Consider the following 13,971-nt stretch of genomic DNA (forward strand, 5'->3'; position numbering starts at 1 on the left):
AGAAACCATCCTCCCTCCTCCAGTCCATGGAAAAATTGTCTTCCACAAAAGCGGTCCCTGGTGCCATAAAGTCAGGGACCACTGGGCCTCTAGAGAAGCACAGAGGCTCACCTATGACCCTCTAGATAAAGCCCCTCCTGCTCTGGTTCAAGACTCCAACAGCAACTGGGCAGAAAGAATGGACTTAAAAATAGTTTCTTTACTCCTAATAAAGGTCTGTCCTTTCTGAGAGCCAAGGCACTAATGAGAAGTATCCAGAATATTCTCTCACTGACTGATTTTTGAAATGGCTTTGCTTCTATTTTCTTGGCTATTACTCAGCCATCATCATTTACACAGTTTCTTTTCTGATTTCCTGTTGCAAACTCACAAACTGTGTGAATCCTGTCATTTCCAGATTCAAAGAACTCTCTGAGGAAGGTACCCTCCCAAAGCTCATCTCATTCTGTGTTCACCCAAGAAGGAAAGCCCTTTGAAAGCTGAAAGTATCAGAGTGTGACCAAAATACACACTGTCCTAAAAACATACAGTATTTGGCAATTCATAACACAGTTTTCTTTATCCTCGCAACAACCCTGTAAGATTTCATTATCCCCATTTTACAAATGAGAGACCTGGGGCTCAGAGAGTCAGTGCAACTCCCCCCAAGTCACACAGCAATTACAAGGCAGAGTGGGGACTTGATCCAGGTCTCCTGACTTCATGGGTCAGTGTTTTCTCCACAAAATTCATCATCAAAGTCTTTATTAACATTTTGGAGAAGAGGGAGTGGTGGGACATAGCAGGGGTGACGCTTTCTTTTTTTACTTTTTTAAAGCTTTTTTTTCATGTGGATCATTTTTTAAAGTCTTTATTGAATTTGTCACAAAAAGTGGAAACAGTGACAGGTTTTATTTTCTTGGGCTCCAAAATCACTGCAGAGGTTGACTGCAGCCATGAAATTAAAAGACACTTGCTCCTTGGAAGAAAAGCTATGACAAACCCAGACGGTGTATTAAAAAGCCGAAGACATCACTTTGCCGACAAAGGTCTGTATAGTCAAAGCTATGGTTTTTCCAGTAGTCATGTACAGATGTGAGAGTTGGACCATCAAGAAGGCTGAGTGCTGAAGAATTGATGTTTTCAAACTGTGGTTCTGGAGAAGACTCTTGAGAGTCTTTTGGACTGCACAGAGATCAAACTAATCAGTCCTAAAGGAAATCAACCCTGAATATTCATTGGAAGGACTGATGCTGAAGCTGAAGCTCCAATATTTTGGCTACCTGATGGGAAGAGCCGACTTAGTGGAAAAGACCCTAATGCTGAGAAAGATGGAGGGCAAGAAGAGAAGGGGGTTGCAGAGGATGAGATGGTTAGATAGCATCACTGACTCAATGGACATGAATTTGAGCAAACTCTAGGAGATAGTGTAGGACAGTGAAGCCTGGCACGCTGCAGTCCACGGGGTCGCAAAGAGTTGACGTGACTTAGTGACTAAATGACAACAATATTGCTTCTGTTTTATGAGGGGTGTTTTTGGCCATGAAGCATGTGGGATCTTACTTCCCTGAGCAGAGATCGAACCTGCACCACTGCCTTGGAAGGTGAAGTCTTAACTACTGGATGCCAGGAAGTCCTCTGATGCCTTCTTTTTTGCATATAATTTTATTTATTTATATTTGGCTCTGCTGGGTCTTCATCACTGTGTGTGGACTTTTCTCTAATTGCAGTGAATGGGGGTTACTGCTTAGTTGCAATGCAAAGGCTTCTCATTGCGATGGCTTCTCTTCTTGCAGAGCATGGCTTTAGGCACTTGGGCTTCAGTAGTTGTGGTTCCTGGGCTCTAGAGCACAGGCTCAATAGGCCTAGGCTTAGTTGCTCCATGGCATGTGGGATCTTTCTGGATCAGGGATGGAACCCACGTCTCCTGCATTGGCAGGCAGATTCTTGATCACTGAGTCACCGGGGAAGCCTCCGTGATGCTTTCTTAAACATCTCCAGGCCAAGCAACCTCACCTTAGTCTCATTATCATCCTGGGAATTCATCTTTCAAAAGACTAGCCTCCTTCCATCTGCAAAAACACTTCTGTGAGTTCTAGCTGCCCCACTCCCTCCTCTTTGGCTACCCTGTCGGCCTAACCTGGGGGCAGGCTGGCCCAAGGCAGGTGGCCCCTGGCCTGCCTTCTCCCCCTCCTCCCCTCTGCTTCCCAGGCTCCCCAAATGGAACACAGATGGAGTTTAATCTGTCCTTATTCTTCTGCCAACTTGCTGGGCTCCCCCAAATGCCTCCTTACTCCAGGCAAATGCTTTCGCATCACTCTGGGAATAGCCTAATCCTTTTCTTCCCTTTTCCATGTTAATGCCCTGATTTACAGCAGCAGTGTGAGATAGAAAAAATAAATTAAACACGCCAACAAAGCAGTTCCTTCTGCTTTATATTCTGAGGGGCAGTGGCTGGGAGGGCACACGGGGGACTTCTGTGGTGCTGGCAATATTCTATTTCTGGATCTGGGTGTTGCTTACACAGGTGTGCTCACCTGGAGGATGTTCGTTCAGCTGCTCACATATGATCTCTGTGGCCTTCTATCTGTAGGTTAGACCTCAGTTAAAAATTCCAACAAAGGAACAGGCAGGTCTGTGGTGGGGCGTACCAGGCAAAAGACAGCTGAATGACTTTTTGGCAAGCCTGCTGTGGAGGGAGTCCCTACACCAGAAGAGAAGCTATACAGGATTCTTCAAGGGGGCTTTCAACTCTGACAGCAAAGACCTATAGGATGCTTCAGGGTGAACAATGCCACAGAAGCCGCAAGAAAGGGCTGTTCATAAAACTACCGCTAGAGATGAACAGGGATGGCAGGATCCCAGCTTGTCTTTTTGGGCAGCCCTCTCCTCGCCTTTGCAGGACATTTCAGGAGACTGGCCCTGGCCCCTAAATCCCAGAAGGGACACTGCATGACCCCTAGTTTACCCTACCACCTGTGTTGGCCAAGAAAGTCTTAACTCCCAGGTAACCTTTTCCATTTTCAGATTCGAGAGTCAACTCTGTGAGGTTGAATTCTGCTTCCTAAACACATCAAGGCTCTTGTGGTTCATTGACACCTGCGTGTGTGCTGCGTCACTTCAGTCGTGTCTGGCTCTTGGCGACCCTATGGACTGGAGCCCCCCAGGTTCCTCTGTCCATGGGATTCTCCAGGTAAGAATACTGGAGTGGGTTGCTGTGTTCTCCTTCAGGGGATCTTCCAGATCCAAGGATTGAACCCACATCTCTTACGTCTCCTGCATTGGCATTGAGAATAAGGAACAGCATATTCACATACCTGGAGATTTGAGTCCCTTCTAACACATGGACTGCTCCAGGAATGGATGTGCCAGTTCATTATTATTCATTTGATGTTACCTGCCTTATATCTTTTAAGAAGGTTACTTTCACAAATGGCTATAAATAGACAAATGAGTAATAATAAACTGACACATCCATTCCTGGAGCAGTCCATATGTGTGAAGGGACTCAAATCTCCAGGTATGTAAGCATGCTGTTCCTTATTCCCAAATGTTATTCTGTTCTTTGTTTGTCTAGGAAAAAGTCTACTTGTCTTTCAGGATGTAGCTTAAAGACCCTTTCTTCTGTGAAGCATTTCCTAACTGCCCCGGGTAGAGCAAGTGGCCCCTACTCTAGGGTCTAAAGCATTTTGTGTCCACATCTCATGGAATCTGCCACTTTGCAATATGACAGTTTGCAATAGGTTTTTGCTGGGCCAGCTTGGTTTCTTATTCCCATTTTAATTTCTAATGCCTGGCTCAGTGCCTGTTACATCAGAAGTATGTCTGGACAGGGACTTCCCAGAATTTGCTGCCAATGCAGGGGACATGGGTTCGATCCCTAGTCCAGGAAAATTCCACAACTAAGCCTGTGTGCCACAACTACTAAAGCCCGAGTGCCCAAGAGCCCATCCGCTCACCACCAACTAGAGAAAGTCCCTGCAAGAACGAAGACTCAGCACACTTTAAAAAACATTTAAAAAAGTATATCTAGATAAAGGGGCTACTTAAATGATTTGGATATCTTATGCATTTATAAAATAAATAAATGCATAATAATTAAACCTCTTCTCTGAATGACTGTTTATAACAGCTCTATCTGTAATAGCCCCAAACTGGAAACAACTAAAATGTCTCTCCATAGGTGGATGATTAAGCAAACAGGTACATCCACAGCAAGAAATATGACTCAGCAAAAATAAAGGGCAAACTATTGATTCACACAACAACTTCGATGGATCCTGAGGGCAATACACTGAGTGAAAAAAATTTAACCTCAAAGGTCATCTACTCATGATTCCATTTACATAAAAGTAGAAAAGTTAGGCAAAGCCACGGTTTTTCCAATAGTCATGAACAGATGTGAGAGCTGGACCCAAGAAGGCAGAACACTGAAGAATTGATGCTTTCAAACTTGTTCTGGAGAAGACTCTGGAGAGTCCTTGACTGCAAGGAGATCAAACTTGTCAGTCTTAAAGGAAATCAACTCTGAATACCATTGAAAAGACTGTTGCTGAAGCTGAAGTTTCAATTGTTTGGCTACCTGAGGCGAAGAGCCAATTCATTGGTAAAGACCCTGAAGCTGGGAAAGATTGCAAGCAAAAGGAAAAGGGGGCGGCAGAGGATGAGATGGTTAGATAACATCACTGACTCAATGGACATGAGTTTGAGCAAACTCTGGGAGATAGTGAAGGACAAGGGAAACTGGTGTGCTGCAGTCCATGGGGTCACAAAGATTCAGACACAACTTAGCAACTGAACGACAATAACAACAAAAGTTAGAAATAGAGAGCAGATTAGCAGTTATTAGAGATTAGGACTGGTGGGAAGAAGGAAAGTGGATATGACTATAAGGTAGTAGCGAGATCTTTGTGGTAATGAAATGGTTTTTTTCCTAACTGTAGTAGAGTTACACACATCTACATATGTCTTAACAGACTTGATATTTTGATATCCTGGTTTTGATATTGTACTGTAATAACATAAGATATAGCCATTGCAGAAAACTGGGTTAAAGTTACATGGCATCCCTCTGTATTATCTTTGTGACTTTCTGTGAATCTATAATTATCTCAAAATAAAAAGTTCTAATGTTTTTAAACCTGTTCTCTGAGGTTCTTTCTACTGAATTGAGAGTGTGTATATTTCACAACGTTTCACATGACATAATGCTTTACGATTTCAAAATAAACACAGATTAAATTACATCATTTCAAAATGATAGCAATTCCATGATGTAGCTGTCCTTACACCCATTTTACAGACAAGGAAACCAAGGCTCAGTGCTTGTTTAAGGGGCACACAGCTGGTACGGGGCAAAACTAGAGCTCCAACTTGACTCAGTAAAATTTCTATAGGCCTGTATTCTAGGCTGCAAAAGAAAATTTGAAAAAAATGGCCTCTGAAAGTGTGTCAGTTATAACACCTCTTACCTAGGACAGGCGTAATTTTTGTGCTGTAGTGTTCCTAATTCTAAGCCAGCCCACATTAGGATCTGGAAATGTAGGGACTGAACTGCCAGCCTGCAACTGGACCTATAGAGGAGATGCAACCATCAGAGGGGTCAGCTGGTGGCATCTGAGCAGAGGTATTAGATTCTTCTAGGCTAAGAATTGTTAGGACAAGAGTCCCAGGGCTCCTGGGTTTCTGTGTTTCTCAAATGCCCTGCTTCTCTGGCTGGCATCTGCTCCTCTGGTCCATTTCCCCTACTGCCCATCTCCAGGGCTTCATTCCGTCACACCCCACTGACCCTAATTAATGATACTGTCTATGCCAAAGAGGTGAGCTGTGAAAATGTCTTACCAGATTAGTGAAGATGTATGTGTAATAGGCTGACACCATCCCTAGTTCCGCTGCCTGCAAAGGGAAGAGAAGGATATTAGAGTGGAAAATGAAAAACCCACTGGAAGTGCATGACTAGAGAGGGCTCCAGGTGTCTGCCCCTGGTCTGGCTCCCCACCGGCAGAGTAGAACATCTTGACTGACTGGTTCTTACACCACCCTCAACCTTGGAGGACGGAGCACAGAAACCCTGGCTTCTAGAGTAGGGTCTCTCTCCCTCCAGCCCACGCCCCCACCCCTGCGGTGACACTCATGGTAGCTGATATTCTCATGTGTACACATTCCCATGGATATAACTGGGGATTATGGAAACCAAAGTGACTTTCCGGGAAATGAAACAAATAACAAAAGACTATAATAATTATTTCCACGACCATTAACAATACCAGTGGCTAACACACGCTGTTTGGTCCACACCAAGCACCGGACAGCATTTGGCTAGGGTTCACCTGCTGAGGCACACTGTTGCTTGCCCACCACCCCACCTTTGACAGCTGAGGAAACTGAAGCACCAAAGGCTGTGTAGCTTGTCCAGAAGATCACACGTCTCATACGTGGAAAAGATGAAATTAAAGCCAGGCAGCCCAACACGCCCCTTGGAGAACTATGATATTGATGGAATTACTGACACACTCCTCTTAGGGGCCAAGGCATGGACAGGAAAGTGGTGGCTTGTAGGCAATTCCCAAATTAACCCCACCCTCGTCAGGGTGGGAGTGAGTATGCCTCATAGGCATATTCTTCAATCTGCGGCAATGCTGGAAAGAGGTGAATCGTTTGCAAACTGCGGTCTTATCAGTAGTGAGGAGCAAGTGATGTGCTCTTGGTGATGGTGCACCAGGGAGTCTCAGCCCACGGTTGGGAGCTGCTAGTTCAGATGGGCCTCCTTTTCTCTGATCTTTGCAGCATCATAAATACCTCTATAAGCAACCTTCCGTGCCATGTGCCTGGCTTGGAGTGTGACAGGTGCTATAGAAGCTAACAAGGAGATCATGGAAATAATGAGCCCAGCTCTCCCCAGGTCCCCTATCCCTCCTGACAGTTGGTTAGATCTTCATCACATAGCCTTCAGCCCTGGCCACTAGGAAACCACTTTTGTCATGACTGTTGAGGTGCATGGGGGTGGGGGGCGGTAAACAAAGCCAGGGATGATTGCCTTCTCCCTTTATATCTTATTTATCTCCCCAGGGATTCCAATAACTGTGTGAGCATTCTCACAGGTTCCTTGAAGGACAGGCTGGGGTAATTATTAGGTTGGTGGGCCGAAAAGTTCGTTCAGGTTTTCCAAGTTACAGAATAACCCAGACAAACTGTTTGGCCAGCCCAATATATCATCACCATCCCTATAAGAAATTGAGGCAACTGGGGCAAGATTACAAGGGGTCATGATGGAGCTCAAGGCCTCTCCTTCCTCTAGCAAAGCTACAGTGACGCCTCCACTTCTGGGGAGGGGGGCATGGTGCTCACCTCCACCTCTTCACCCACCCCCCAAATTATCCATATAATAATGCCCTTGCCTCTCACCACTGCCTTGCCTGACGGGAGCCCCCTGGTTCCAGGGATGGGTTGGGGGCAGGGGGCTGAGAAAGGGCACTGTTGGATGGTTAAAACCCACTTTGTGAAATCTGCTGTCCTAAAGATAAAACACAAGAGATCCTTGGTTTTTAAGACCTGAATTCTGGGTAAACATGGAATTCGTTGCTGGAACAGCCGCTCAATAAAATAGGGGATTACTCTGAAAATCCTCCTGAAATCAAGAGACAGTGGAGCGCTGCCAAGCTCCGAGGCCAGGCTCAGGAGTGCACAGTGAGGCTCCCAGAAGCTCCGGGCGCCCTCTGATTGCACTGCTTCCCACGCTGAGTCTATCTTCCCTCAAGGCCAGGTTGTAACCTCATGAAGGAAGAGCCTGGTGCTTCAGGGAAGCATGCGGATTGAGTCCAGGATGGATACAAGGTCAGCCTGCTGGGGCTTCTAGGAATTCAAATGGGGACGAGCTTTTCCAAAACCTCACTGCTCATTGATGAGTTTGGTTCCAAGGTTACATGGGCTGGGGCTGATCGATGACCTCAGGAAAGCCTGCCACTGGCCACCCAGCAGAACCATTTGCTAATAACAGTCATTACAAGGGAATTTCCTTCAAATGCACAGCCATAAAAAAGAAATTAAAAGCGTTTTTAATGAAAATACCCAGTACTGGCAAGGGTGCTATAAGACACCTATACACCACTGGTGGGAGCGTAAATCCTTACAGACTTTCTAAAAAGGCAAGCTGGCAAGTCATAGCAAAATCCTTAAAAGCATGCATACCTTTAACTCAGTAATTCCACTCCTAGAAATTTATGCTCTGAAAATATTCATGAATGTGCATAAAGATTTATGTAAAAATATGTGCATTCCAGCATTATTTATTACAGCAAAGAGTGAAAACAACCTGTATCTCCAACAATAAAGAGATGGTTAAATAAATTATGGTACATCCATATGATAAGAAATGATGCAGCCATTATAATATTTGTAGAAAAATATGTCATGACATGAGAAAAAAAATGCATGGCATATAATTAAGTGGGGAAAAAAAACGTTCCAGAAGAGTATGTTCAGGGTGTAATAATTTTGAAAAAGGAAAAAAAAAATGTGTCTCTAAGGGCAGAAAGACCTGATATCAAAATTTTATAGTGGTTCTCTCTCAGTGATGGAATTGTGAATGATTTTTATTTTTTTCCTATGGGCTTTTCTGTACTTTCCGAGATTTCAACAATGAACTAGACATATTTTTTAAAAGGGAGGGAGGCAACCACATATGCTGGGAGCCGGGAAATATTCCTGGGCAAGGGCTGACCCCAAAAGGCTTCCACCTGGGGGCTGTCCAGGCAGGAATCAGCTACTGCACGGGAAACATACGTTCTGATCTGCCCTTGGCAGGGGGACTGAGGGACATCTATCTTGCTCCCTACTCCGCAGTCCTCCCCACCCTCCTGAGAACTCCTCAGCCTGCATCTCTCATGCCCTGCAGCTCTTCCATCCTCAATGACTTCATTGATCACAGCTCCGGACACAAGAGAAGAAAGAGAAAGAAAAACTGAGTGTTGGAGTGTGTGTCTGTGAGTTGGGTATACCCACACAGACAGACGTGGGTTTGGAGCTGCAGAAAATTACTATAGCAACAGGCTGAAGGGACGGCCCTCAGTACTCAGAGAAATTTCATTCAAATCTCTTATTAATTCTGAGACTAAACTAGCTGGGGTGGGGAGGTGAGGAGACAGCGAGGAGGGAGAGGAAGAGAGAATCATCCTGTGTCTGCTGGGCTCCTTGAGGCCCTGCTGAGGTTAATGAGGAACCTCATTCCCCCAGTGGAAGACGGCGGGCTGCACGTGGATGTGCAATTAAAATGGCACTTGAGGAGGCCATGAGCCCAGAGAGGCTGGGGGAGCTGCTGGAGCCAGGGCGGAGCCTGGCAGGGTCCACTCTGTCTGGGGTTGCTTGCTTAGCCCAGACACCAGCCCGGGACACAGTCCCAGTGGTCCCAAGGATGCCCAGATGATCAAAGCTGTTTGTCCAGCATGGAACCCCAGGCACTGACTTCTCTCCCTCTGTCTCTGTGTCTCTGTGTGTGTGTGTGTCTCTCTCTCTTGGACCGGCCTCACTCAGAGAGTTCCAGTTTCCCTGTGTATACATTGATTCCAGGGCTGATCCCTGTGTCCCCGGGAGGGGGTGGGGAGCGGGGGAGAAGTGGACTGATTTCCTGTGAAGAGAACTGAGGCAGGCTGCTCCTCCCAGGGCTGGCCTTGGACAGAGCTGCTCATCTCGCAGACTCTCAGTTTCTTCCGCTGCCGGGGGATGCTACCATGTCCACCTCATGTGGTCACGGAGAGGATTACATTGAAAAATGACACGGCAGCGCTCGGTAAACGATAGAACACGTGTAAAGATTACACACAGGGCTGGCACTCAGTAATACACACGGACGAGACAGCCCCGGCTGTCAGAATAGGGAGATGCCTCTACTCGGTTTGGCAAATAGTCTCAGCGCCCGAGTAGCCCACCCCACCAGCCTTGCCCCTCCTAGGAACCCCTGGACCACAGAGCCCCTGGCAGATCTAGGTGTGGCCAGCGTCTCAGCCGGCGGCTGCCCTGTTGCACCGAAAGTTAAACGTCTCTGTGACGTTGCATCCTCCTACTTTTTCCTCTTAACTTTCAGGAGCTGTTCACTGGAACTGAGCACACTGTTGGGGTCAGAGGTCCAGCCCAGGGCTCCTTCAACCTCGGCCCAGGGGGGACACCCAAGGCAAGAAGGGAGCAGAGTGTCAGTTCAGAGGCAGAGGGAAGGAGAGGGATGCTCGTTGCCCACCAGCACCCGCCCGGCCCGGTGCCCACCTTCAGGAGGATGGTGTGGGACATGGAGGCGTTGGCATGTATGATGATGGTGGCGGTCTTGTCGTCCCGGATCTCCTTGAGGAGCGGGGTGGGGTCCCTGGCGTCATCCAGCATCCGGACCGAGAGTGTGTCCTTGGAGATAAGGAATTGCCGGAGGAGCTTCTCTAGGTTTAAAAGGCCTGGAGGGGAAGAGAGGACGAAGCCCCTGAGGGTCCACGGTGCTGCCTCAGGAGACACGGGAGCCAAAGCCAGAAAACTCGGGAGGGAAGCAGGGTCCTGGGTCTGGCATCAAGTGGTTAGGCCGGAGCATCGCACATGGTGAGCCCTCATAAATGTTACATCCGGCTTTTATTTCCATGGTGGAGGTCAGGGAGCAGTTCCCTCCAGGTCACAAAGCCCAGAAAACAGATCTAGCAAAACGCTTTGAACTCCTCAGAGCACAGGGGCTGCTCTGAGACAAGGTATTGTTATGATTATAAAAGAACGGGTTTTGAACTGCACCCCAGCAGGCAGTCAGGTGGGCCCAGAACAGCTGGGGATCCTGAGCTAAGGATTCTGCCAGGCCCTTGCTATCCGCTGCCAGGCACGTGGGAGAAGGGATTCCAGATGGATGTCACCAAGACACATGGGTCTTAAATGACATCTCTGAAAAGGCCAGGAGGAGGGTGTGTGCATGGGCGGGGGTCTCCTGGGAAGACAGTGGTCTCAATTCCAATGGAAAGAGACCTATAGGCATTTGCTCCCCAAAGCCAATCAATGACAAGAGTAACATTCATTGAATTCTTATTGCGTTCCAGGTAATGGGCTAAACATTTTAATGGCTCATCTTGTTTAAGTCCTCCCAAGATCATACAAAGTATTCCAATCCCATAGCACAGAGGCGAGCAGGAGGCAGGAGAGGAGGAACTCTCCCAGACACTGTCACGGTGGATGGCCCGGGGAAGGATGCTCTCTGACAAGTCAAAGAGCCCGGTGTTCTGGTGTCTGCACTGGTTAAAGGAATATTAAATGCAGGGAGGTCATGAATATGACCCCAAAGAAGCCTTTTCCTTGTGCAGGTTAAACCCCCTCCGGATCCTTGAGGACCAAAAGGTAAGATGAGGGGGCATCTGAAGAGCATTGTAAGGGCTTCCTTGGTGGTCCAGTGGCGAAGATGCCACAATCCCAATGCAGGGGGCCCGGGTTCCCTCCCTGGTTGGAGAACTAGATCTCACTTGCTGCAACTAAGGATTCGCAAACTCCAATCAAAGGTCCTGCATGCTGCAACAAAGATCAGAGATCCCCAGTGCCATAACGAAGACCCAGCACAGCCAAGTAAATAAATATATAAAAAAAAAAATAGAGAGCATTGTACCAGCTTCCTCATTTTGTAGAGAAATGACAGGATGTGCCCAGGAAAAGAGCTGGGACCAGAATTCCCATTTCCTCATCTCCATCCCATCCTCTTCCCGAGTCCAGACTTCCTCTTAGGATAAAACCCACCAGGAGGAGCAGGCACAGAACCCAGGGAGGCTTGGTTCACGCGTCTCAGGGCTTGGGGGCGAAAGCCTTGGTGTGCTTTGTGAACAAGGAAGAGGCAGCAGGGTGGAGGGAACGAGGGAGCAGGCTGCACCGGGGGTGATGGAGATGGAGCCCTGGAAGGCGGGGCCAGTGCCTAACTCCCACCCCCACCCCTGCTCCTGAAAAGGTGGTCCCAGGAACTAGGGGCTGCGGTAGGAGAAGCATTGTAGATGAAGAATGGAGAAGAACTGGAGAGAAGCCCCTGGAGGGCCTGTCCTTCACAAAGAGGTTTCAGCAACGCAGTCTGTGCAAGCCCAGAGTCAAGTTGGTTTTTCCTTCCTTTCCAAACAGGCCTCAGCGGAGGCTTGTTAGACCCCCTGCTGCTGTCTGTGCCCCTCAGGGCTCCACACCACCACCCTCCATCCAGAAGGGCACTGAAGCTGCCGGGGCTCCTCCTGCCAACTTTGATGCAGATCTGGATTCAAGCTCAGGGTCAACTGTCGCTAGCTGTGTGAGCTTGAGACCCATCTAACCTCTTCAAGTCTCAATCTTCATCGGTAAAATGGGCATAACAAGTGAGAACTCACTGAGATCCTATGTGAAAGCAGGCTGGGAGCTGGTATGCATGGAATCAACATTGCTTCTCCTGTATCTACTCAATCCCATAAGAACACAAAGGTCAGGAATGGCGGCTTAGTGAGGCAGAAGAAGAGGGAGGAAGGTGCTCATCTGTTCATCCAACACTCACTGTCCTGGTGCCAGGCACTGGGCTGACAAGACACCAGCAGAGAAGACGGGTCAGGTACAGACCCTGCCCTCCAGGGTCTCAGAGGCCAGGAGCTCCAGCTAAGTGTGTGCAAGCACGTTCAGTCGCTTAGTTGTGTCCAACTCTTTGCAGTCCAACCCTACCCTATGGACCATGGCCCACCAGGTTCCTCTGTCCACGGGATTCTCTAGGCAAGAACACTGGAGTGGGTGGGCATGCCCTTCTTTAGGGAATCTTCCCGACCCAGGGATCGAACCCACATCTTTTATGTCTCTTGCATTGGCAGGTGGGTTCCTTATCACTAGTGACACCTTGGAAAGCCCAGCTAAGTGTATAGCAAAGTTCAAATCATATCCCCAGTACTGTGTATAAAATAGATAACAAGGACCTACAGTACAGCACAGGGAACTCTACTCAATACTCTATCATGACCCATATGGAAAAGAATCTAAAAAAAGAGTGAACATATGTATATGTATATCTGATCCACTTTGCTGTGCCCGTGAAACTAACACAACTTTGGAAATCAACGATATTCCAATAAAAATTTTTGTAAAGCCCCAAATCATATCCCTATTTTGTTTGGTGGCCTAAAAATCTGGTTTTCTATGGGGCAGCTGCATTGCATCCTATATGTAAAATTCAGAGAATATTCATATCTTCACAGAGATGTTGTGAAAAGCAAAATCTCACTCGGACAAAGGTCTAAGCACCTGATCAAAAGGACAAGGAGATCAGGGAGGCCACAGAACTGGAGCTGCTGGAGTCTTGGCCAGCTCCTTGGCTCAAGGAAAGATTTGTCCTCAGGACACGCTCTAGGGGAGCAGCTGGAGGTATGAGCAGGGGAGGGGTGGTGGGGGTGAACTCCCCACTGGGCCTGGAATGCAGCAGGGAGAACCTTTGGAGTTCGACTGGGAGAGAGGCCAAATGCCCTGGGATCCTTCAGATGGGCAATGAAACTCAGTGGGACGAGACGGAAGCCTGGGGAGTGACAGTACAATTACACACAGCATGGAGCAGCCTGGAAAAGGCAGCCCAGGGACCCTGCGTGCCTTGAAAGCTGGCAGGTGCACTGAGCTCCCAGGGAAAGAGGTCCCCTAGGTGTCAGGAAAATGGGGACCCTGCTCCCAGCAACGCCCACGTGCCCCACCCCCGCGGCCCCTTGGGGGTGCTCTGCTGCCCTTTAAGCAAGAAGCAGCATCTCATCCAACCCTGTTTGCCGGGAGGCAGGGGAGAAGAGTCCCTGGGAGGTCCGCCACCTCCCCCAGGATCTCCTAGGAGTCCCTCCTCTTCCCAGGCTGCACAGAGGTTAAAGTAGCAAGAGCACAAAGTCAGCTGCCGTGAATCCCAGCTCCCGCACCACCAGGTTAGCTGGTGGGGGCCACTCCCTCTGCCCCCTGCCCCTCTGTGTACCCATCCATGAGATACGGGTAATGACTACCTTATGGGGGAGTCAAATGAGCAGATCAGTG

General features: G+C 48.1%; 1 protein-coding gene across 1 annotated transcript in view; it reads right to left on the bottom strand.

Moving 5' to 3' along the window:
- GRIK4 (glutamate ionotropic receptor kainate type subunit 4) overlaps positions 1-13,971 on the bottom strand; it is a 502,860-nt gene that overhangs the window by 150,787 nt on the left and 338,102 nt on the right. Inside the window, 2 exon segments of the mRNA XM_027563462.1 lie at positions 5,821-5,874; positions 10,234-10,412. Coding sequence (XP_027419263.1) covers positions 5,821-5,874; positions 10,234-10,412 — 233 coding nt within the window.

The sequence above is a fragment of the Bos indicus x Bos taurus genome, chromosome 15, assembly GCF_003369695.1.
Source record: "Bos indicus x Bos taurus breed Angus x Brahman F1 hybrid chromosome 15, Bos_hybrid_MaternalHap_v2.0, whole genome shotgun sequence".
NCBI classification, from domain to species: domain Eukaryota; kingdom Metazoa; phylum Chordata; class Mammalia; order Artiodactyla; family Bovidae; genus Bos; species Bos indicus x Bos taurus.